This window comes from Amblyraja radiata, chromosome 26 (assembly GCF_010909765.2).
Source record: "Amblyraja radiata isolate CabotCenter1 chromosome 26, sAmbRad1.1.pri, whole genome shotgun sequence".
Lineage (NCBI taxonomy): Eukaryota > Metazoa > Chordata > Chondrichthyes > Rajiformes > Rajidae > Amblyraja > Amblyraja radiata.
The window spans coordinates 7557712-7580844 of NC_045981.1; the positions used below are offsets into that span (position 1 = coordinate 7557712).

Consider the following 23133-nt stretch of genomic DNA (forward strand, 5'->3'; position numbering starts at 1 on the left):
GCCTGCCTGTCGGCTTATTGTGATAACGTATAACGCACTAGAACACCTCGACCCCTCTGTACCCTACTCACTTGCAGTCGCTTCCCAGTTAAATAATAATCTCTTCGTATTTCTTTAACCGAAATTCATGGCCTCACATTTTAAATTCCCATTCCTTCTCTCCAAAGATGCTGCCTGTCCGCTGAGTTAAGGGCCTGTCCCACTTTCACGACCTAATTCACGACCTTTGCCCTTGACTCATACTCGCAGCATGGTCGTCACGAGGTCGTAGGTAGGTTGAGGGTAGGTCGTGATGCTAGTCGTAGGTACTCGTGGCATCAAGTATGTCGGGGCGTTTTGTCAACATGATGAAAAATGTCCACGAGTAGAAAAGGTGGTGAATCAGGTGGTGAATGTGGGACAGGCCCTTCACTCCAGCATTCTGTGTCTAGCCTCACATTTTAACTTTTATTTGACAATCATTTGCTCGCTCACGCAATCTATCAATATTTCATTACGCATTCACAATATTTTTTTTATCACATCCTGCCTTCTACCCCTATTCATAAATCAGCTATTTTTAAACCTTACATTGTGTTCTTTCCTCCAGGTCATTAATGTAAATAGTCATAGACACACAGCATGGATGCTGGCCCTTCGGCCCAACTTGTCCATGCTAGCCTGTGTCGCCGCTTTCAGGAGTGAGTGTACTTCTGTCTCAAGGTCTCTCTGCACATTAACTCTCCTGAGATCCCTGCCATTTACTCCACATATCTTGCCGGAATTTGACTTCCCAAAGTGCATGACCTCCCCCTTATCTCTAGAGATTAAATTCCATTTGCCACCTCTCCGCCCAAACCTACAGCCGATCTCTATCCCACTGTTTCTTTCAACAAATTCATTGGAGGTAAAAAGGCACGCTGGAGATGGTGATCATTTATCCTGCTAGAAATACCAGACCTGGATCACAAGTTGATTAGTGCGGGTGTCAGGGGTTATGGGGAGAAGGCAGAAGAATGGGGTTAGGAGGGAGAGATAAATCAGCCATGATTGAATGGCGGAGATGACTTGATGGGCCGAATGGCCTAATTCTGCTCCTGTTACTTATGAGCTTATGATCATATAACAATAATTGGTCTTAGAGTTATACAGCATGGGAACAGGTGCTTCAGCTCAACTCATCTATGCCAACCAAGGTGCCTTCCTGAGCTAATCCCATTTGGCCAAGTCTAGTGCATATCTCTCTAAACCTGTCCTTTCCATGAACCTGGCCAAATGCTGTCATTGTGCCGCCTCTTCCACTTCCTCTGGCAGCTCGCTCTTCATAGTCATCGCCCTCCGTCTGAAAGCTGACAAATATGAAAGATACTGAATATTGTATCCAACACAAATCAAACCTTCTTTAAGGTCAGTCCTCCTTGAAATGAAATGTAAGCAAATTAAACAATTGGACACCAAAACCAGAAGCTCCAAGTGGTGACAAACTGGAAATCTAACTAGTTAATGGCCTTCCGAAGCAGAGGCCCGATATTGATGTACTCCAAATCTCCCAATGGGTCGACTCTTCACTGTCCCTGCAGTTCTAGCTCCACAAGGTGGTCAATAAATGCAATGTCCACATCCCATGAGTGAATACAAAAATAAACGTTATTGATGTTTTCTTGTGATATATCATTTATATTATCCATGACATTACCACGTTTTGTGATATCCTTGATCACTATTTTAAATAGTTGAATTATCAGCAACTTTCCTAGTTGACAGCCATTAAGTTGCAACGTTTCTATAACAAATATCCATAAATGTAAAATACATCTTAAGAAAATCACCGTATTGGCCAATGCAGACTGTGCCAGTATAATTTGTCTTTGTTATCATGCTAGTTTTATTTTTAAACTTGGGACGTGCTTTGTTAACTTTATTGTGTGGAAGCTGTTGTCTGTGAGACTACTCATTAAACGTTTCAAATTCTCATTGCAGTGATTGGAGGTCCTGCAGAAGTCTACCTGTATGGGATAATGGTGGTGATATACACCATATCTTGCTTATTTACAATGATATTCACCTGTCTGATCTACATTCCACTCTTCTACAGGTTAAACATAATCAGTACATATGAGGTGATTAATTTTGCTCACTTTCTCTCCTATTTCTCTGCTACCAGTTTTTTTTTTTCATAGGAAAACACATTTTACAGCCTTGATTTGTTTTTGTTCTAGTGGGCTTGACGACATGGTCTTTATTTATTCACTTAGCACTAGTAATAAATTGCCTAAGGTAGACGCAAAATGCTGGAGTGACTGATGGAGAACAGACAGCATCTCTGCTGAGAAGGAACTGGTGAAGAGTTTTAGCCCGGGCCGCGCGACGTTGCGCGCAAAATCGGACCGAGACTGAATTCTTCAGTCTGAAGAAGGGTCTCAACCCGAAACGTCACCCATTCCTTCTCTCCAGAGATGCTGCCTGCCCCGCTGAGTTACTCCAGCATTTTGTGTCTACCTTAGCTTGTCACTGTACCTTGGTACACGTGACAGTAAACTAAACTGAATGAAGAATCACCATGATTTTAGCAATTCATTCCAGATTTCTATAAATGCAGAATTTGCCACAAAATGTCGTGATGGAGTTGGTCTCGTGTACTGAGCTGAACATTAGGCAAGGTGTCTGAATTTCCAGTCCAGTCACTCTGTATCTCACATCCCCACTCCACAAAAAGACGCAAGAATTGGTAACACCGCTCTATTGGGCCTGTCCCACATAGGAGATTTTTAAAACGACTACAGGATAGTATGCTTAAGAAAGAACTGCACTTGCTGGAAAAATCGAAGGTAGACAAAAATGCTGGAGAAACTCAGCGGGTGAGGCAGCATCTATGGAGCAAAGGAATAGGTGACGTTTCGGGTCGAGACCCGGAAGGGTCTCGACCCGAAACGTCACCTATTCCTTCGCTCCATAGATGCTGCCTCACCCGCTGAGTTTCTCCAGCACTTTTATCTACAGGAAACTATGCAGTCACCACATGGTCGCCGATGTTCGTCAGGATGTCACCTGTATGGTCGTGAGTAGTCTCCTCAGTCACCCAAAGAGTCGTAGCGTCTTTCTGGTCGGCAAAAATATCTCAACATGTTGAACATTTTTCGGCGACAGTGGCGACCTTGGGTTTGACTCCTAATGAGCGTAGCTTGACGTAGGTGCTGTCATAGGTTGTCGCCAGGTGACGTCGGTTGTCACCAGTGCTGACTTCGGTGAATTTCAATGTCATATTCGCCGGCAGTGGCCGAAAAAATCGCCACTGTGGGCTGGTTCCATATATCGCATTGATAACATTTTTTGTTTCAACACACAGCCATCAAAGACCTTGAACAATTTGTGGATATCTGCCTCTCCAAGTAGATATAAATAATTTGAAGAATAATTTTTAAGCCATTACAAAATAACACACTTGCTTAAACATCCTTCAAACATTAAATCGTAATGATAAAAAAAGAATAAAGACCTTCAGTCAGGGTCAACAATGCTTTGTTCACAAGAATAATCCCAGGAATGAGTGGGTTAACCTGTGATGAGAGTTTGTCGGAGGTCAGCGTGGACTTGGTGGGCTGACTAACCGGTTTCCACGCTGTATCTCTAAACGTAACGAAACAAAAACTAAAAATGATAGGTGGGTAGAAGTAAAGGTGGGGGGTTGGTTGGCTGATGGGTGGACAAAGGCACAAAGGCTCGAGTTGAAAAGCAGACAAACGGATGTCAGATGAGGAGAGGAGAGGAATGAAATGTGGAGCCAGAGTCGAGTTGCCAACTGTCCCGTATTAGCCAGGACATCCTGTATATTGGGTTAAATTGGTTTGTCCCGTACGGGACCGCCCTTGTCCCGTAATTGACCGCTACTACTCAGGTCGAGGGGACTGTCGGGTCGGAGCGCCGCGTCCGGCCCCGCTTCGCCTGTCCCGACGTAGTGCAGCCCATGGAGTGCAGCAGCAGCAGCAGCGCCTCGCCCGTGGCCCCATCAGTCGGCAACCCGGCCAGCTGTCCGACCTTCGGACCTTCACTTACCGCCAACACCACCACCACCCTTCCTTCTCATGGCCGATCATCGGTTCACGAGTTGGATGGGGTGCCGGGCTTTGCGCAAGACCCGGGCCAAAACTCCACAGCTGGCCCGCCGGCTGGGCTTTGTGTGCAGTCCAGCACCCGGGCCAACTCATCATTCACCCAACCACGGCCGAGTCGGTCAACGAATTGTCGTCGGGAATTTGTCCCGTATTTTGACCTTTTGTCCCTTATTTGGGAGTGGGAAAGTTGGCAACCCTAAGCCAGAGGGAGTGATATAGTTGAAGGGGACCATGCTGGGGAGGGCGGTGGGGTGGTAGGGAGGTGGGATAGGGGAAGATATGGGTGTTCGTTAGGGTGGGGTATTACTTAAAATTGGAGAATTCAATGTTCATCCCATTGGGTTGTAAGCTACCCAAGATTTTATCACTGAATGGGGAAAGGTTTGCACATTTAAGGACATTATACATGGCTGCTTATCCATGATTTCACTGCACGGTTTATACTTTAAATGCATGTGGGCCAACGTTGAGTTTGAAGCTTTTATTTTGCAATTATTTTCAGATGAATTACAAAAATATCAAATTAACAATAAATCTTTGAGTTTGTTCCCACAGTACATTAATAGAAGATTTGGTTCTGCTGTGAAGTATCAAGTTGTTATTAGCTTCTTGGTATACATGGTAAGTTTAAAAATCATTTGATCGAATCATTTGATTAATCAGCTGTTTGGGTTGACAGAATTACTTTTGTAAAAGATGAACAAAATATAATAATAATTTCTCCAGTGTATCTACTGACCAATGTTTATAGACTCCCACCGACACCACATTCCTAGTCTCCCATGGAATTTGCATCTGACATTCCAATAATGTCCTTATAAAGCCGGAGGCTCTATAAGGCGCTGGTCAGGCCGCATTTGGAATATTGCGAGCAAATGTGGGTCCTATATCTGAGGAAGGATGTGCTGGCTCGAAGAGCCGAATGGTCTAATCCTGCACCTATTGTCTATTGACCTGCGACCCCCAAACACTAACACTATCTTACACACACTGGGGACAATTTACAATTTTATCAAAGCCAATTAACCTCCAAACTTGGTGTGTTGGAGGAAACTGGAGAAAATCCACGCAGGTCATGGGGAGAATATACAAACTCCGTACTGAAAGCACCCATAGTCAGGATCAAACCCGGGTCTCTAGCGCTGTGAGGCGGCAACTCTAACGCTGTGCCACCTTGCCGCCAACTCTCTTTAACATTTCCCAATATTTATAATTTCCAACAGTATAAAATTACTTTTGATTCTACAAAGATGTATGATGTGTTGTAGAACTTGCAATGATAATAATTCTGTGAACAAGATGAAAACAAATGAAAAACTTCAACATTTATCGTGTTATTGGTGATAATTTTCCAAAACTCCCTGGAGGCAGGAACGGTCCCAGTGGATTGGAAAATGGCCAATGTAACACCTATATTTAAAAAAGGAAGTAGACAGAAGGCGGGTAACTATAGACCGGTTAGTCTAACATCGGTGGTGGGTAAAATGTTAGAGACAATTATTAAAGAAACACTAACGGGGCACTTGGATAAATATGACTTCATCGGACAGAACCAGCATGGTTTTGTGAAGGGGAAATCCTGTTTAACGAATCTGCTCGAATTCTTTGAGGAAGTAACAACCCGGGTGGATAAAGGGGAACCGGTGGATGTGGTATACTTGGACTTCCAAAAGGCTTTTGACAAGGTGCCACATAAGAGACTATTGCTAAAAATAAAAAATTATGGGATTGGGGGTAATATATTAGCATGGGTAGAGGATTGGCTGACAAATAGGAAGCAGAGAGTGGGGATAAATGGTTCATACTCGGGATGGCAACCGGTAACTAGCGGGGTTCCGCAAGGGTCGGTGCTGGGACCCCAGTTGTTCACAATTTATATAAATGATTTGGAGGAGGGAACCAAGTGTAATATATCAAAATTTGCGGACGATACAAAAATGGGAGGAAAAGTTGGGGATGAGGAGGATAGGAAGAGTCTGCAAATGGATATAGATAAGCTAGGTGAGTGGGCAACAACTTGGCAGATGAAATTTAATACTAATAAATGTGAAGTCATTCACTTTGGGAAAAAAAATGATAGGGCAAGTTATTTTCTAAATGAGGAGGAGCTGCGTTGTAATGCAACGCAAAGGGATCTAGGGGTATTAGTACATGAATCACTAAAAGTCAGTATGCAGGTGCAGCAAGCAATCAGGAAGGCCAATGGAGTTTTGGCCTTTATTGCTAGGGGGATTGAGTATAAAAATACGGAGGTCTTGCTGCAGCTGTACACAGTATTAGTGAGACCACATTTGGAATACTGTGTACAGTTCTGGGGTCCATACTTAAGGAAGGATGTACTAGCCCTGGAGGCAGTGCAGCGAAGGTTTACAAGATTAATTCCTGCAATGAGGGGATTGACATATGAGGAAAGGTTAAGTAAGCTGGAGCTCTACTCTTTGGAGTTTAGGAGAATGAGAGGCGATCTCATTGAAACATATAAGATCGTGAGGGGCCTTGATCGGGTGGATGCACCGAGGATGTTCCCAATGATCGGGGAAACTAGAACTAGGGGACATAGTTGCAGAATAAGGGGGGGCTCTTTTAAAACTGAGATGAGGAAGAACTTCTTCACCAAGAGGGTGGTTAATTTATGGAATTCACTGCCCCAGGGAGCAGTGGAAGCAGAAACGTTAAATATATTTAAGTCTAAAATAGATGGTTTTTTAGCTGCCGAGGGGATAAGGGGCTACGGGGAGAGGGCAGGGATATGGACCTAGGTATGGTTAGTATAGTAAGACCTGAGTGATCTCCTGGACAAGTGTCGATCGCCTGGATTGGGGTCGGAGAGGAATTTCCCGGATTTTTTTTCCCGAATTGGACCTGGGTTTTTATCCGGTTTTTTGCCTCCCCCAGGAGATCATGCGGTTCTTGGGGTGGAGAGGGGTGATAGCGGTATAAAGGGGAGGGTAGTGTCTTGTGTTCTGTGTCTTGTGTCTACTGTTTGTGGGTAAGTGTGTCTGTTTAGTGTTCAGCCATGAGCGAATGGCGGTGCGGGCTCGACGGACCTGGTGGTCTACTCTCGCACCTACTTTCTATGTTTCTATGTTTCTATTACCATTGCAAGTTCTGTAAAGAATAGGACATTTAGAAGTTTTTCATTTGTTTCAATGTTGTTTCTCTCTCTATCTTTCAGTGCATTTATCTCGGTATTGTCACATACACACCCGCGTTAGCTCTTAGTGAAGGTAAGTGGGATTATATTTCTGATGGTCAACCAGATAAGGGCCTGCCCCACTTACACAATTTTTTTCAGCGAATGCCGGCACCCGTCATAGTCGCAGCAGGTCGCCGAAAAATTTCATACTGTTGAAAATGCAGCGGCGAGCAGAAAAAGGTACGCCTCTTTGGGCGACAACTCACGGCCTTACAGCCGTCACCTGTCGACATGTCGCGGGGTGACGCCTGTATGGTCGTGAGTAGTCGCCCAAAGAGTCGTACCTTTATCTGGTCGCCGCTGGATTTCCAACATGTTGAAAATTTTCGGTGACCTTCTCCGACTATGACGGGTGCCGACAGTCGCCGAAAAAAATCGCGTAAGTGGGACAGGCCCTTTATTGTTCATTGCAGGAGACATAAGAGACTCCAGATGCTGGAATCTGGAGCAAAGAACAAACTCAATGGGTCAGGCATCTCTGGAGACAATGTGATAGTCAATGCTTTGGGTCTAATAGACAAGTTAATTTTGTAAATAATCATAAATAGATCTATTAGCTAAGTCATGATTTCAGAAAGTAAGTACTTGAGTTTGCCATCTAATTCTAACCTTTCTCTATAACTTCTTTATTTCAGTTACTGGGGTTAACTTGTGGATTTCAATGATTTCAACAGGATTCGTGTCTACGCTGTATACAACTCTCGTAAGGAAGATCAATATGAATGTATCAAGAATATGATGAATAGTAATGAATGACTTTCAAGGGTAGCATTGAAATTTAGTTAAGAAACCTTGGAAATTAGTCCTTGTGTAAATTAATCTGTTATTTATAATTGTAATTAATGATATAAGAATTATAATTATATAAGAACATAATTCTTTTTAAATAATTTATAGTTTTGGTTGCTACGAGGAGCTCCTCTATATTTCAGGTATATAGCCACATTAGGTTAGATAAACATTTGATTCCAAAACCTGGATGTTGTTCGGCTCGAAAAGACTCTTTATTGGAATAGTGAAAGCCGATCATAGTTTGGAGAGATGAGCTTTTGGCCAATATCTTAGCAATAGTCATGTCCAGATATGGCCTTCATGCCTTTGTCTCTCTCGTGCCCTGCACCATTTCCAGCTCCTTCCCCTGGTGATTTTTCTTCTGAGATTGTTTAATTGAATAGTACAGGTGTCAGAGGTTATGGGGAGAAGGCAGGAGAATGGGATGAGGAGGGAGATAGATCAGCCATGATTGAATAGCGGAGTAGACTCGATGGGCCGAATGGCCGAATTCTACTCCTATTTTTTGTGACCTCATGACCTTAATTTCATAGGCAGTTCTATCTGTCACACTTTATTTTACCTGGTTTGAAACATATAGAAAGTAGGTGCAGGAGTAGGCCTTTCGGCTCTTCGAGGCTGATCATCCAAAATCAGTACCCCGTTCCTGCTTTTTCCCCATATCCCTTGATTCCATTAGCCCTAAGAGCTAAATCTAACTCCCTCTTGAAAACTTTGTTTTTCTCGTTTGCTCAACTGTGGTATCGCTTGGCTTGTTTGTACATCACATCACTCTCTGTGATGGCAGTTTCTACACCTTCTCAAAGTCCAACTTCGATCTCCCTTTACTTCCCGGGAATGTGATGGAACTATAGTTTGCGTACTCAACGAACACTTATGATAGCAAAAACAAATTCTCCAGACGTTGCTAAATTAATTGGTCTTTATTGAAGTAATATATAACAAGGAAATAACTCATAACTTTCCGTTCTCAATGGCATATCAATCATGTAAGAGTGTCTTCTTATAAGTGTGTGGCGTGTCGTGTCTCATGTGATTGTGAGATCCTGGTAAAAACTGTTAGTCTTCCCGTCCCTCGAGACAAACTAAAACTCAAATCTATGAATCTGCGCTAGTCTCCTCCAAAGTAGACACACCCCTCTACGTATCAAATCCCACCTACAAGAGTACAGACGGATAAAAACTAATGGCTATAATATACTGACTTAAGCTTAATGTCTCCAACATTCTCTGTGGCTCATCCTTTTAATGTATCTTACTACTACCTAGAGAGACATAGCATAAAATATCAATGCATGTATACTTAGACGCATTGGCTGGGCTCAAGGTTTTTGAAGTATTTAATTTATTTTTCATCGCTCAGATGGCTATAAAATGGAAAGAAATGTTGTTTCCCATTTTTATTAGGGTGGAATAAAAGCAGTTGTGTGGACTGATGTTTTCCAAATCTGTATCATGGTGGCCGGCCTTCTTGCTGTGTTGATTCAAGGATTAATTTATGTTGGAGGGATGGAGAAGGTTTGGAGAATCGCAGAGAGAGGTGGACGCCTCAATTTTTTTGAGTAAGTTCAAGTTCAAGTTACATTTATTGTCACATGCAAGTAAATGGGCGTAATGCTATTTAGAGACAGTATTGGTCATGTGTCGTCTCCTCAGTCGCCCAAAGAGTCGTAGCGTCTTTCTGGTCGCCGCTGGATTTTCAACGCGTTGAAACATTTTCGGAGACGGTCGGCGACAGTGGGTTTGACGCCAATGAGCGTAGCTTGATTTCTCCTGACGTAGGTGCTCGAATAGTTGTCGTCGGTTGACGTAGGTTGTCGCATTGTGATGTAGGTTGTCGCCGGTGTTCACTTCTGTTTTTTCTGTTGTTAAAATAATGATTCTATTCCAAATGTTATGTCGTAGCGGGTCCAATCGCCGTTTTTTTGGCGACCTGCTACGACTATGAAAATAGCCTAAGTGGGTCAGGCCCTTAACAGTGGCCTCAGACACCTACGTAAAAATAATATAAATGCTGCATTGGGCTGAGAAATATACTTCTTTCAGCTTTGATCCTGACCCAAGGAGAAGACACACATTTTGGACGACAATCTTCGGAGGCACATTTGTATGGATGGGAATATACAGCTGCAACCAAGCTCAGGTTCAAAGATATCTCGCCTGCAGAAGTGAAAAAGAGGCAAAAAAGTAAGTTAAACTCATTGTTTCTGTTCAAAACAAATAATCGGATCTTCGTTTTCTTCCAATTTTAAACTATTTTTCAATAATATAATCTGATTTAATAGCAGAGGAGGTTTGAGGGTCCAATTCATACCCGTTTCTAGTTCATATGCACCTAAGCAGACCCACATTCTTTTGTTGTTCTGCATTACAAATTATCTCACTATTCTCCCCATTCATAAATTAATAATATTCAAGTGTAATGGAGTTTCTTAGAGTCACAGAGTGATACAGTGTGGAAACAGGCCCTTCGGCCCAACTTGCCCACACCGGCCAACATGTCCCAGCTACATTAGTCCCACCTGCCTGCATTTGGTCCATATCCCTCCAAACCTGTCCTATCTACAGTGGCTTGCAAAAGTATTCATACCCCTTGAACTTTTCCACATTTTGTCACGTTACAACCACAAACGTAATTGTATTTTATTGGGATTTTATGTGATAGACCAACACAAAGTGGCGCATAATTGTGAAGTGGAAGGAAAATGATACATGGTTTTCAAATTTTTTTACAAATATAAAACTGAAAAGTGTGGCGTGCAAAAGTATTCAGCCCCCTTTACTTTGATACCCCTAAATAAAATCCAGTACAACCAATTGCCTTCAGAAGTCACCTAATTAGTAAATAGAGTCCACTTGTGTGTAATCTAATCTCAGTATAAATACAGCTGTTCTGTGAAGGCCTCAGAGGTTTGTTAGAGAACATTAGTGAACAAACAGCATCATGAAGCCCAAGGAACACACCAGACAGGTCAGGGATAAAGTTGTGGAGAAGTTTAAAGCAGGGTTAGGTTATAAAAAAATATCTCAAGCTTTGAACATCTCACGGAGCACTGTTTAATCCATCATCCGAAAATGGAAAGAGTATGGCACAACTACAAACCTACCAAGACATGGCCGTCCACCTAAACTGACAGGCCGGGCAAGGAGAGCATTGATCAGAGAAGCAGCCAAGAGGCCCATGGTAACTCTGGAGGAGCTGCAGAGATCCACAGCTCAGGTGGGAGAATCTGTCCACAGGACAACTATTAGTCGTGCACTCCACAAATCGGGCCTTTATGGAAGAGTGGCAAGAAGAAAGCCATTGTTGAAAAAAAGCCATAAGAAGTCCCGTTTGCAGTTTGCCACAAGCCATGTGGGGGACACAGCAAACATGTGGAGGAAGGTGCTCTGGTCAGATGAGACCAAAATTGAAGTTTTTGGCCTAAATGCAAAACGCTATGTGTGGCGGAAAACTAACACTGCACATCACCCTGAACACACCATCCCCACTGTGAAACATGGTGGTGGCAGCATCATGCTGTGGGGATGCTTTTCTTAAGCAGGGACAGGGAAGCTGGTCAGATTGATGGGAAGATGGATGGGGCCAAATACAGGGCAATCTTGGAAGAAAACCTGTTAGAGTCTGCAAAAGACTTGAGACTGGGGCGGAGGTTCACCTTCCAGCAGGACAACGACCCTAAACATATAGCCAGAGCTACAATGGAATGGTTTAGATCAAAGCATATTCATGTGTTAGAATGGCCCAGTCAAAGTCCAGACCTAAATCCAATTGAGAATCTCTGGCAGGACTTGAAAATTGCTGTTCACAGACGCTCTCCATCCAATCTGACTGAGCTTGAGCTATTTTGCAAAGAAGAATGGGCAAAAATTTCAGTCTCTAGATGTGCAAAGCTGGTAGAGACATACCCCAAAAGACTTGCAGCTGTAATTGCAGCGAAAGGTGGTTCTACAAAGTATTGACTCAGGGGGGCTGAATACTTTTGCACGCCACACTTTTCAGTTTTTTATTTGTAAAATAAATTTGAAAACCATGTATCGTTTTCCTTCCACTTCACCACTTTGTGTTGGTCTATCACATAAAATCCCAATAAAATACATTTACGTTTGTGGTTGTAACGTGACAAAATGTGGAAAAGTTCAAGGGGTATGAATACTTTTGCAAGCCACTGTATGTACCTGTCTAACTGTTTCTTAAATGATGGGATAGTCTCAGCCTCAACTCTCTCCTCTGGCAGCTTGTTCCATACACCCACCCCCCTTTGTGTGAAAAAGTTACCCCTGAGATTCCTATTAAATCTTTTCCCCTTCACCTTGAACCTATGTCCTCTGGTCCTTGATTCCCCTACTCTCGGCTCGAGACTCTGTGCATCTACCTGATCTATTCCTCTCATGAAGAATTGTTCTTCTTCAACAATAGGACAGATATAGATGTATTTATCTTAAAACCACACTCTGGAATTCCATCTGAAGAACCTCATTGCTTGTGCACTGAATTGAATCCTGATTCGTACCAAACCTTTTAAAGTTAACGGCCTCATTGGAAGAAAGTATTTTATTCACAAATTTTTCCATGTTCAAAATGCTGGAATGCATGAAAATAGCCAATAGACACTAGGTGCAGGGGAAGGCCATTCGGCCCTTCAAGCCAGCACCGCCATTCAATGTGATCATGGCTGATCATCCACAATCAGTGCCCCATTCCTGCCTTCTCCCCATATCCCTTGATTCTGCTATCTTTAAGAGCTCTGTTTAGCTCTCTCTTGAAAGCATCCAGAGAACCCGCCTCCACCACCCTCTGAGGCAGAGAATTCCACAGACTCACAACTCTCTGTGTGAAAATGTTTTTCCTCATCTCCGTTCTAAATGACTTCCCCCTTATTCTTAAACTGTGTCCCCTGGTTTTGGACTCCCCCAACATCGGGAACATGTTTCCTGCCTCTAGTGTGTCCATTTCATGTATGTTACAATTCTGCGTTGACTGCTGTTTCTTCATATTATACAGGGCGATATTCTTGAACTGGGTCGGGATGCTTGTGATATCAGTTACTGCGTGTATGTGTGGCCTGGTTATGTATGCTGTTTATGAAAACTGTGATCCAATGGAGTCAAACAGAATCACCAACACCAACCAGGTACGTGAACGCACGTTTAACAAGTCAGAGCTTCTTGGGAGTGTTTGAGAATCTGGACAGCCTTGCTGGTTAGCACAGTCCCCTCTGGTCCCCTTAGATTCTGGTCTTGAGATGAGATTAGTGCAGGTGGATGAAAAGCACATCCCTCACCTGTGTCTCTGTGTCTTACGATACATGGGTTTGGCCAATCTCAACCCAGTTCCTCACGCAGGGTCTATAGGTCACCGCTATTTCTAAATAATACTTGACGGTATAACAGAGAATACAATGGGATGGCTGGTGTAGAAAATGTACGGTTCACACTCTTACCATTATTGCTCGTTTTTTTTTACTTTCACTATTATTTGTTTTTTTTGTATGTACATATATGTGCATGTGTGCGTGTATATACATGTATGATCTATATATATGTGTATGTGTATATATTACACACACTGAACTTTTTTTTCTCTCTCGTTTATTGTATTGTTTACACATTCTTTTATGCTGCTGCAAGTAAGAATATCATAGAAACATAGAAACATAGAAAGTAGGTGCGAGAGTAGACCACCAGGTCCGTCGAGCCCGCACCGCCATTCGCTCATGGCTGAACACTAAACAGACACACTTACCCACAAACAGTAGACACAAGACACAGAACACAAGACACTACCCTCCCCTTTATACCGCTATCACCCCTCTCCACCCCAAAAACCTCGTGATCTCCTGGGGGAGGCAAAAAAAACGGATAAAAACCCAGGTCCAATTCGGGAAAAAAATCCGGGAAATTCCTCTCCGACCCCAATCTAGGCGATCGACACTTGTCCAGGAGATCACTCAGTGCACATAGTTCTATCACATAGTTCTATCTGGGGACACACGACAATAAACCACTCTCGACTTGACTCTCGACTCTCTTGACTTTTACACTGAAGAACAATAGTCTAACTGAGGGGTTATGGGATTTAGCTGGGAATAGTATCAGGCAGTTGATGTGATTTCCTCAACAAGGCACCAGCTCTTGTCAGTGGTATAAGATGCTGGAGTCTGCAGCTGGAGGAACTGTGTGCGTCTGGCAGCATCTGTGGAGGGGAATGGACAGTTGACATTTTGGGTCAAGATCCTTCCACTGAACTCATTTTAATTCTGTTATAAATAATTCAGCAATTTGGACAAATGACAGGATCTGGTCCCTGGACTTAAGTTAAAAATTTAAATTGGAAGAGATTAATGTTTCAGTCGGAGAAGTTGACATAGAATGTTTGAATGAAATAGAAAGAAAATACAGTATGTATAAAATATGGACAGACACAGCTCTGCAATTCGTTTACATATCCTTTTCACAATTTATAGGAGTAGAATTAGGCCATTTGGTCATTCAAGTCCACACCGCCATTCAATCAGGGCTGATCTCTGCCTCCTAATCCCATTTTCCTGCCTTCCCCCCATAACCCTTGACACCCGTTCTAATCAAGAACTTGTCTATCTCTGCCTTAAAAATATCCACTGACTTGGCCTCCACAGCCCTGTGTGGCAACGAGTTCCACAGATTCACCACCCTCTGACTAAAGAAGTTCCTCCTCACCTCCTTTTTTAAAAGAGTGCCCTCTAATTCTGAGGCTGTGACCTCTGGCCCTAGACTCTCCCACCAGTGGAAACATCCTCTCCACATCCACTCTATCCAGGCCTTTCATTATTCTGTACGTTTCAATGAGGTCCCCCCTCAACCTTCTAAACTCCAGCGAGTACAGGCCCAGTGCTGTCAAATGCTCATCATATGCTAACCTACTCATTCCTGGAATCATTCTTGTAAACCTCCTCTGGACCCTCTCCAAAGCCAGCACATCCTTCCTCAGATATGGAGCCCAGATTTGCTCACGGTACTCCAAATCCGGCCAGAAATGCGGCCTTATAGAGCCTCAGCTCATTTTTAAAGTGATCATACTTGGTATTGTATTCATTTTTCTTCATCCATTTTATGAACCGTGACAAATTGGAAGAACTATTTAATTTGGTGTAGCAGATATCGCAAATTGTTGCCTAATAACTTATTTTTTATTTTAAAATCTTTCCCAAGATGACACCGTTACTAGTTTTGGAGATCTTGTCTCATGTACCTGGAGCTTCGGGGCTTTTTATTGCAAGTGCATTTAGTGGCACACTGAGGTAAGTCATGTTATATAACATTGGGTCGACTTGGCTTGTATTCACTGGAATTTAGAAGGATAGGATCTTATAGAAACATGTAAAATTCTTAAGGGATTAAACAGGCTAGATGCAGGAAAAAATGTCGATGTCGGGAGAGTCCAGAACCAGGGGGTCATAGAGTAGGAATAAGGGGTAGGACATTTAGGACGGAGATGAGGGAAATGTTTTCACCCAGAGAGTTGTGAATCTGTGGAATTCTCTGCCACAGAAAACAATGGAGGTCAATTCACTGGATGTTTTCAAGATAGAGTTAGATTAGCTCTTAGGGCTAATGGAATCAAGGGAGAATGTACAAACTCCGTACAGACAGCACCCGTAGTTGGGATGGAACCCGGGTCTCCGGGGCTGCAAGCGCTGTAAGGCAGCAACTCTACCGCTGCGCCACCGTGCCATTAGTGTAAATTGGTGGTAATAACAATGAATGTTAGGATGTTAGTAGATATGATTATAGCTTCTGAAATGTTAGCTGCATAGTATCTTTACTCCTGAAATGAGGGAGCAAGTAGCAACCAGTCTTTTCCATAACATTCTGCAATCTAGTACCAGAGTCTCTGAGAACTATCATTAGGTAGAAACAAAATGCTGGAATAACTCAGCGGGACAGGCAGCATCTCTGGAGTGAAGGAATGGGAGACATTTCGGGTCGAGACCCTTCTATCTTTGGTTTAAACCAGCATCTGCAGTTCCTTCCTACACTATCAGTAGGTACATCCTTCGTATGTATCCCAGGAATATCAAGCAGTCCATTTACTTTCGTTCCAAACAGCTGAAGCAATTCTGAATTGAGTTGAGCCAACATGTGTGAAATGGACAGATGTAAAAGTCCACTTTTTTAATGTGCTAATTTTCCCCAAAGTATACTGCCAATGTGGAGAGGACAAAACGTTATATTTATTTTAATGATAGATAACAAGTGATTGGGGACAAAAGATGTGACCAGAACTAGTTGTTTAAGAAAGAACTGCAGATGCTGGCAAAATCGAAGGTAGACAAAAATGCTGGAGAAACTCAGCAGGTGAGGCAGCAAAGGAATAGGTGACGTTTCGGGTTGAGACCCTTCTTCAGACCAGTACTAGTGTTCAGTCTGATCAATATTGATGTGCTTGTGCATCTTACTGTATGTTATATGTTCTTACATATGTTCATACTGTATCTTATTTCAACATTGCTTTATTTTTCTTGTCCACAGCACAATCTCTTCAGGCATCAACTCTATTGCTGCAGTCTTTGTGGAAGATATTATAAAGCCAAACTGCAAATCTTGGGCACACTTTCCCGAACACAAGAGACTGCGGATCTCAAAGCTTCTAGGTTACCTTTATATATCATCTGCTTCTGAAGCTCCCACATGACAGAATATAAAGTACAGAAAGAGTGACCAGATGCTTGGCCATGACATATAGACAATAGACAATAGGTGCAAGAGTAGGCCATACGACCCTTCGAGCCAGCACCGCCATTCACTGTGATCATGGCTGATCATCCCCAATCAGTATCCCATTCCTGCCTTCTCCCCATATCCCCTGACTCCACTATCTTCAAGAGCCCTATCTAGCTTTCTCTTGAAAGTATCCAGAGAACCGTCCTCTGAGGCAGAGAATTCCACAGACTCACAACTCTCCGTGTGAAAAAGTGTTTCCTCATCTCCGTTCTAAATGGCCTACCCCTTATTCTTAAACTGTGGCCCCTGGTTCTGGACTCCCCCAACATCGGGAACATGTTTCCTGCCTCTAGTGTGTCCAAACTCTTAATAATCTCATATGTTTCATTATATGTTTCAATGATATATAAGAATGCACAGTATCTTGGTTTGATGATATCGGGGTGAAATTGGACGGTTTTAGATCGAAGCAATGGCAAACCTGCTGCGCACAATCTACAGATGTGTGAAGAACAAACTCTATTTTAAACAAGATTGAATGTTAGGATAAAACACCATTTTATTTTAATGATGAGCAAACCTAATTTATAGATAAAAATAGATAAATATAAAGGAGTAAATAAATTGGAGGATTCTACAATCATTCTTTAATTTTTGACCAAGGTGTATTTTTATCCAAAGTTCTCAAAGTCAGGAGGTCATCGAGAGTCATAGACTCATTCTGTTAAGAAACAGGCCCTTCGGCCCAACTTGCCCACACCGGCCAACATGTCCCAGCTACACTAGTCCCACATGCCTGTGTTTGGCCCATATCCCTACAAACCTGTCCTATCCCTGTACCTGTCTAACTGTTTCTTAAACCTCGGGATAATCCCAGCCTCAACTACCTTCTCTGGCAGTTTGTTCCATACACCCACCACCCTTTGTGTGGAAAAAGTTACCCCTCAGATTCCTATTAAATCTTTTCCCCTTCACCTTGAACCTATGTCCTCTGGTCCTTGATTCCCCTACTCTGGGCAAGAGACAGTGTGTCTACCCGATCTATTCCTCTCATGGTTTTATACACCTCTATAAGATCACCCCTCATCCTCCTGCGCAGCAAGGAATAGAGTCCCAGCCTCCTCAACTTCTTCCTGTAGCTCAGACCATCGCGTCTTGGCAACATCCTCGAGGTGGGTGGTTGCATTGCTTTTCCAACTTGGACTGTTGGATAATGTGAGCCCCTGCGATCCTATAGCACCCTTGTCTGTTGAATGATATGAGCGACTTTTCTTCCATTTCTTCCATTTCCCCAATGTTCCCCGCAGGTTAACACGATCCTACACTGGGGACAATGTTTTAACATTTCGACCAAACCAATTAACCTACAAACCTGAACGTCTTTGGAGTGTGGGAGCAAACCAAAGTTGTCGGAGAAAGCCCACGCAGACCCCGGGGAGAACATAAAACTCCGTACAGACAGCACCCGTAGTCAGGATCGAACCCGGGTCTCTGGCGCTGTCAGCGCTGTAGGGCAGTAACTCAATCAATCGATCAACCTTTATTGTCATCCTGCAAGCAACAGTTGTACAGTGCAAAATGAAAAGATGTTTCCCAGGGAATACCGGTTTCCCAGGGAACTCTACCGCTGCGCCACCATATTGTGGTGGTAACTACAGGCTTCAACCGGGTGGGTCGTTCTCGGAGGAAGGGAGATGGAGAGGGTTAGGGAAGGACGTCTGGACAGATGGAAGGAGCAATTTAACTTGCGGGGAAATGTAAAATAAAGTGTTCCGAATATCAGTACACTGTATGTTCCTGCCAATAGATGTTTTCAAGTGTGAGTTGGATATAGCTCTTAGGGCAAGCGTTCCCAACCTGGGGTACATTTTGCCTGCCCAAGTGGTCAAATTTGTTGGTTTTGGATTTGCACATATATTTTCTCATTGACTGACTGTGTTTGATTCTGGTATACCGGTATCTGTTCATCATTAGTTAGTCATAAATAAGTGAATTAACATTGTTATGTGCTATTAAAGTTGCCTGGGGTGAACGGGACGAAAAAGATTGGGAACCCTTGTTTTCGGACTAACAGAATAAAGGGATATGGGAAAAAAGCAGGAACGGGGTACTGATTCTCGATGATCAGCCATTTATTGAATGGCAGTACTGGCTCTAAGGGCCGAATGGCCTTCTCCTGCACCTATTGTCTATGTTTCTAATTTTTTTAAACTTTTGTTTAGCTATGATATCTGGAATTGCAGCAATGGGAATGGCAGCATTAACATCCCTCTTTCAAGAAAATGTAATGCAGGTAAATTACAAATTAAGTTGAATTTTTAATTGGACAAAAATGCTGGAGAAACTCAGCGGGTGAGGCAGCATCTATGGAGCGAATGAATAGGTGTACGTTTTGGGTCGAGACCCTTCTTCAGACGAAGTCTATGGAGCGAAGTCACCTATTTCCTTCGCTCCATAGATGCTGTCTCACCCGCTGAGTTTCTCCAGTATTTTTGTCTACCTTCGCTTTTTCCAGCATCTGCAGTTCTTTCTTAAACTTTTTTTTAAAGTTGTAATTTAACTTTTAAAACATTTTCTTGGCATCAATATTATTCTCCCTGTTGGCATAAGAATGTTCCTGTCATTTTTCTACTCAGCTAGCTCGAAGTCTTGATGGCTTGATTCTTGGACCTATACTGGGCGTATTCACACTGGCAGCGTTGTTTCCAAAGAGTAATGGGAAGGTAAGACCTGGTATTAAAAATAGATTTGGGACGAGTTTTACATTTCCGAACATTTCAAGACCTCAAACTTATGTTAAAACAAAATAATTGGCGCAACGTTAAGTTAATGGTCAGGCAAAGCCAACGTGGAAATGAGAAAATAGATCACCAGCTTGAGAAGTAGTAAACTCTCAGTAGATCCCCTGTCTCAAGGTGCGAGTTCACCCACGAGTGAGCCTGAGTTAAAAACAAATCAAACTTGTGGTAATGACGTAGAATTAACGTAGCGGGAACGTCGGAACTCGTGGACGTAACTTAGCGACTCGTAACGCTAACAGCAGGTACTCGGTAAACTTGTTAACTCGTGAAAAAATGTTTCATCGTGTTGAAAGATTTCCACGAGTCAAATTTACCCCTGAAGGAAAAATTTGAAACTTTTAAACTCGTTGTAATACCGTAGTAGCCCGTGAGTTTACCGTAGTGGCTCGTGAGTAACTCGTGCGTTTGGCCTGAGTGCCAGAAGTGAAAAGAAGTGAAGATTAGTCAGATCTTAATGGGAAATGAATGGATGGATGGATGGATATAAGGGTCTGAAATTAACTTGGATACTTTCGCTGGGAGAGAGCCGCCGATGAAGCTGAAGGTACAGAGCGAAGATGGGGGCTCAAGCATTGATGGGAAGGGTTAACACCGGGCGGGATGCGTGAAAAGTGACCATACTGAGGGAATTCCCACGTATATGAAGCAGAGAGAAACGTGTTCTACATAGATTATGTTTGAGTCAGCGCGGAGACATTTCTTCAGATAATGATTTTACAAAGTGAGGTGACATTATAAGCCATGGGGGATAGACACAAAATGCTGGAGTAACTCAGCGGGACAGACAGCATCTCTGGAGAAAAGGAATTGGTGACGTTTCGGGTCGAGACCCTTCTTCAGACTAGTTTTGTGCTGTGCTGTTGTTGGCTCAAGAGCAACTCAGGAGAGGAACTTGGTACATCGCAGAAATGAGAAGTAAACGGCAAACTTAGACATACACCTGGGAACTCGTTTAAACTCGTGAACATAAACTTGGAATCTCGTAGACAACCACGAGTTTGATTTTTTCTTTCACTCGGGATCACTGGTGGGTGGACTCGCACCGTGAGACAGGGCCTTAAGGCAATTCTCAACACAAAAATGAAAAAAATGCTACCTTCACGAAACCGGTGTTAGTCCGTTTGCATTAATAAGCAAATATCCAGGAATGTGGAAGGAAACCGAAGATCTCGGAGAAAACACGCAGGTCATAGAAACATAGAAAATAGGTGCAGGAGTAGGCCATTCGGCCCTTCGAGCCTGCACCGCCATTCAATGTGATCATGGCTGATCATCCAACTCAGTATCCTGTACCTGCCTTCTCTCCATACCCCCTGATCCCATTAGCCACAAGGGCCACATCTAACTCCCTCTTAAATATAGCCAATGAACTGGCCTCAACTACCTTCTGTGGCAGAGAGTTCCAGAGATTCACCACTCTCTGTGTGAAAAATGTTCTTCTCATCTCTGTCCTAAAGGATTTCCCCTCTATCCTTAAGGTCATGGGGAGAACGTACAAACTCCGTAGAATAGAATAGAAATAATTTTATTGCCACACAACCAAGGTCGGTGGTATTTGGGTTGCCAGCAGCGGTACAATAATAAAGAACACAACCACATTAAAATTTTACACAAACATCCACCACAGCATTCATCACTGTGGTGGAAGGCACAGAGCTTGGCCAGTCCTCCTCCATTTTCCCCCGTGGTCGGGACCACCACCCTCCACAGCCGTTGCTGCGGGCGTCCAGATGGTAAGGGACAAAGTCAAAGTCCAGGTGAGTCCAGGATCGGCTCTTCCCAACCAGAGACCGCGGCTTCAGGCTGGTGTAGGCCGCAGGCCGGCGGTCAAAGTTTTAAAGTACCTGCCGTGCCGCAGCCGGAAGCACCACAGTCTGCAGGGCCGGCGGTCGAAGCTCCCCTCCTGGGGTGATGTTAAGTCCATACCGCGCCCGCGGTAGAAGACGGCCGCGGGCCGGCGGTGGAAGCTTCTTCCCCCGGGTCCCCAACGTGAGATCCCGGGCTGTAGACGCCGCACCAGCTGGAGTTCTGCAGACCGCTGCTTCAGGCTGCCGGCTGCCGGCTGCCGCGGGCCAGCGTAACGGAGCGCTCCCCTCCAGCGAGGTCTCACCCGCTCCTCGCCGAGAGTCCACGCTGTGCCCGCCGCTGAAGCTCCGGGCGCGTCTCCGGGAAAGTCCGCCGTACAGGCAGCACCCGTAGTCAGAATCGAACCCGGGTCTCTGGTGCTGCAACTCTGCAATAGCTGCAGGCGCCACCGGGCCTGCAGCTATTCTATTTGCAACGGTTAGACCATTGTTAACTGAAGCTCACCACTGCTACATATCTAGAAAGACAGAATGATTAGTGAAGCTGTATTTCTCTATTACACACGGAAATAATCTTTTCTTCACGTTGATTCTCACAGGGTGCATTTGTGGGAATGCTGATCTCTTGTGGCTGTTCATTATTTTTGGGAATCTGTTCTCAAATGTACCCCGCTGCTGCAAGGTTCACAAGGAAACTCAAAACATCAATAGCAGGCTGTTACATCTCTAATACCACCACCTCCAGCCCCATGAATGGATCATCCTTCTTCACCACCATGGTGAGACCGGACAAAACGTAAGTCAGTCAGTTAACACTGAATCATTTCATTTTCCATTTTGCTTGTTCACTGCATGTATAGATCTACAACAATGGGAGGTGCCTAGGAAGACACTGAAGTTGCGTAAGAAAGAACTGCAGATGCTGGTTTAAATCGAAGGTAGACACTAAGTGCTGGAGTAACTCAACGGGTGAGGCAGCATCTCTGGAGAGAAGGAATGGGTGACGTTTCAGGTCTGAAGAAGGTTCTTGACCCGAAATGTCACCCATCCCTTCTCTCCAGAGATGCTGCCTGTCCCGCTGAGTTACTCCAGCTTTTTGTGTCTATAAACCAGCATCTGCAGTTCCTTCCTACACAGGTAAGGTGCAGATCCTGACTTTGTGAATCACTAGGCTTAGAAGTTACTTGAATTACTCCAACTTTTTGTGTCTATCAATGGGAAAAGTGCAGCCATGTTTTGTGACTCGTGCAGTAAATAACAAAAAGCAAAACCAGAAATGTGAATATTAGCTTCCTGGAGAGTAGGAACTCGTAGAAAGAGTAGGCATAGCCACATCTTGGACTTATACCAGATGTACGGAATTCTTAAAGTGCCTGACGTGATGGATTCACGGGAACTCTTCCCCGGGTTTTAGAATGTTTTAAACTGGAGGACAGTCTCAAAAGTTTGGAATGAGAAATTTCTTCCGTAAGACTTGTGAAACTTTGGAATCTCCTCCCAGAGTGTGATGTAATTCACAGCCATTGAGTACATTGAAAGCTGAGATCAATACTTATTTAATACTGAGTGGATCAAAGGACATGGGATTAAGCCAAGAAAATTGAGGTGCAAAGGGACTGGTGCAGGATTCCCAATAAATTAACCTGCAAGTCACATCTGAAAGCAAACTCAATGCTAGGTCGACAAAAATGCTGGAGATCTATTACAGCGAGTATTTCTCCTGTTTTAGTGCAAGCAGCAGGAAC

General features: G+C 43.6%; 1 protein-coding gene across 1 annotated transcript in view; it reads left to right on the forward strand.

The window, feature by feature from the left end:
- The first annotated feature begins 1402 nt into the window (after positions 1–1402).
- Positions 1403–23133, forward strand: part of LOC116987728 (sodium-coupled monocarboxylate transporter 1-like) — a 28909-nt gene continuing 7178 nt past the window's right edge. The window contains exons 1-13 of the mRNA XM_033043959.1: positions 1403–1409; positions 1960–2099; positions 4647–4712; positions 7267–7318; positions 7923–7990; positions 9487–9641; positions 10126–10266; positions 13085–13214; positions 15271–15359; positions 16591–16712; positions 19005–19075; positions 19419–19505; positions 21988–22184. Coding sequence (XP_032899850.1) covers positions 1403–1409; positions 1960–2099; positions 4647–4712; positions 7267–7318; positions 7923–7990; positions 9487–9641; positions 10126–10266; positions 13085–13214; positions 15271–15359; positions 16591–16712; positions 19005–19075; positions 19419–19505; positions 21988–22184 — 1325 coding nt within the window. The remainder of the gene's footprint in view (positions 1410–1959; positions 2100–4646; positions 4713–7266; positions 7319–7922; positions 7991–9486; positions 9642–10125; positions 10267–13084; positions 13215–15270; positions 15360–16590; positions 16713–19004; positions 19076–19418; positions 19506–21987; positions 22185–23133) is intronic.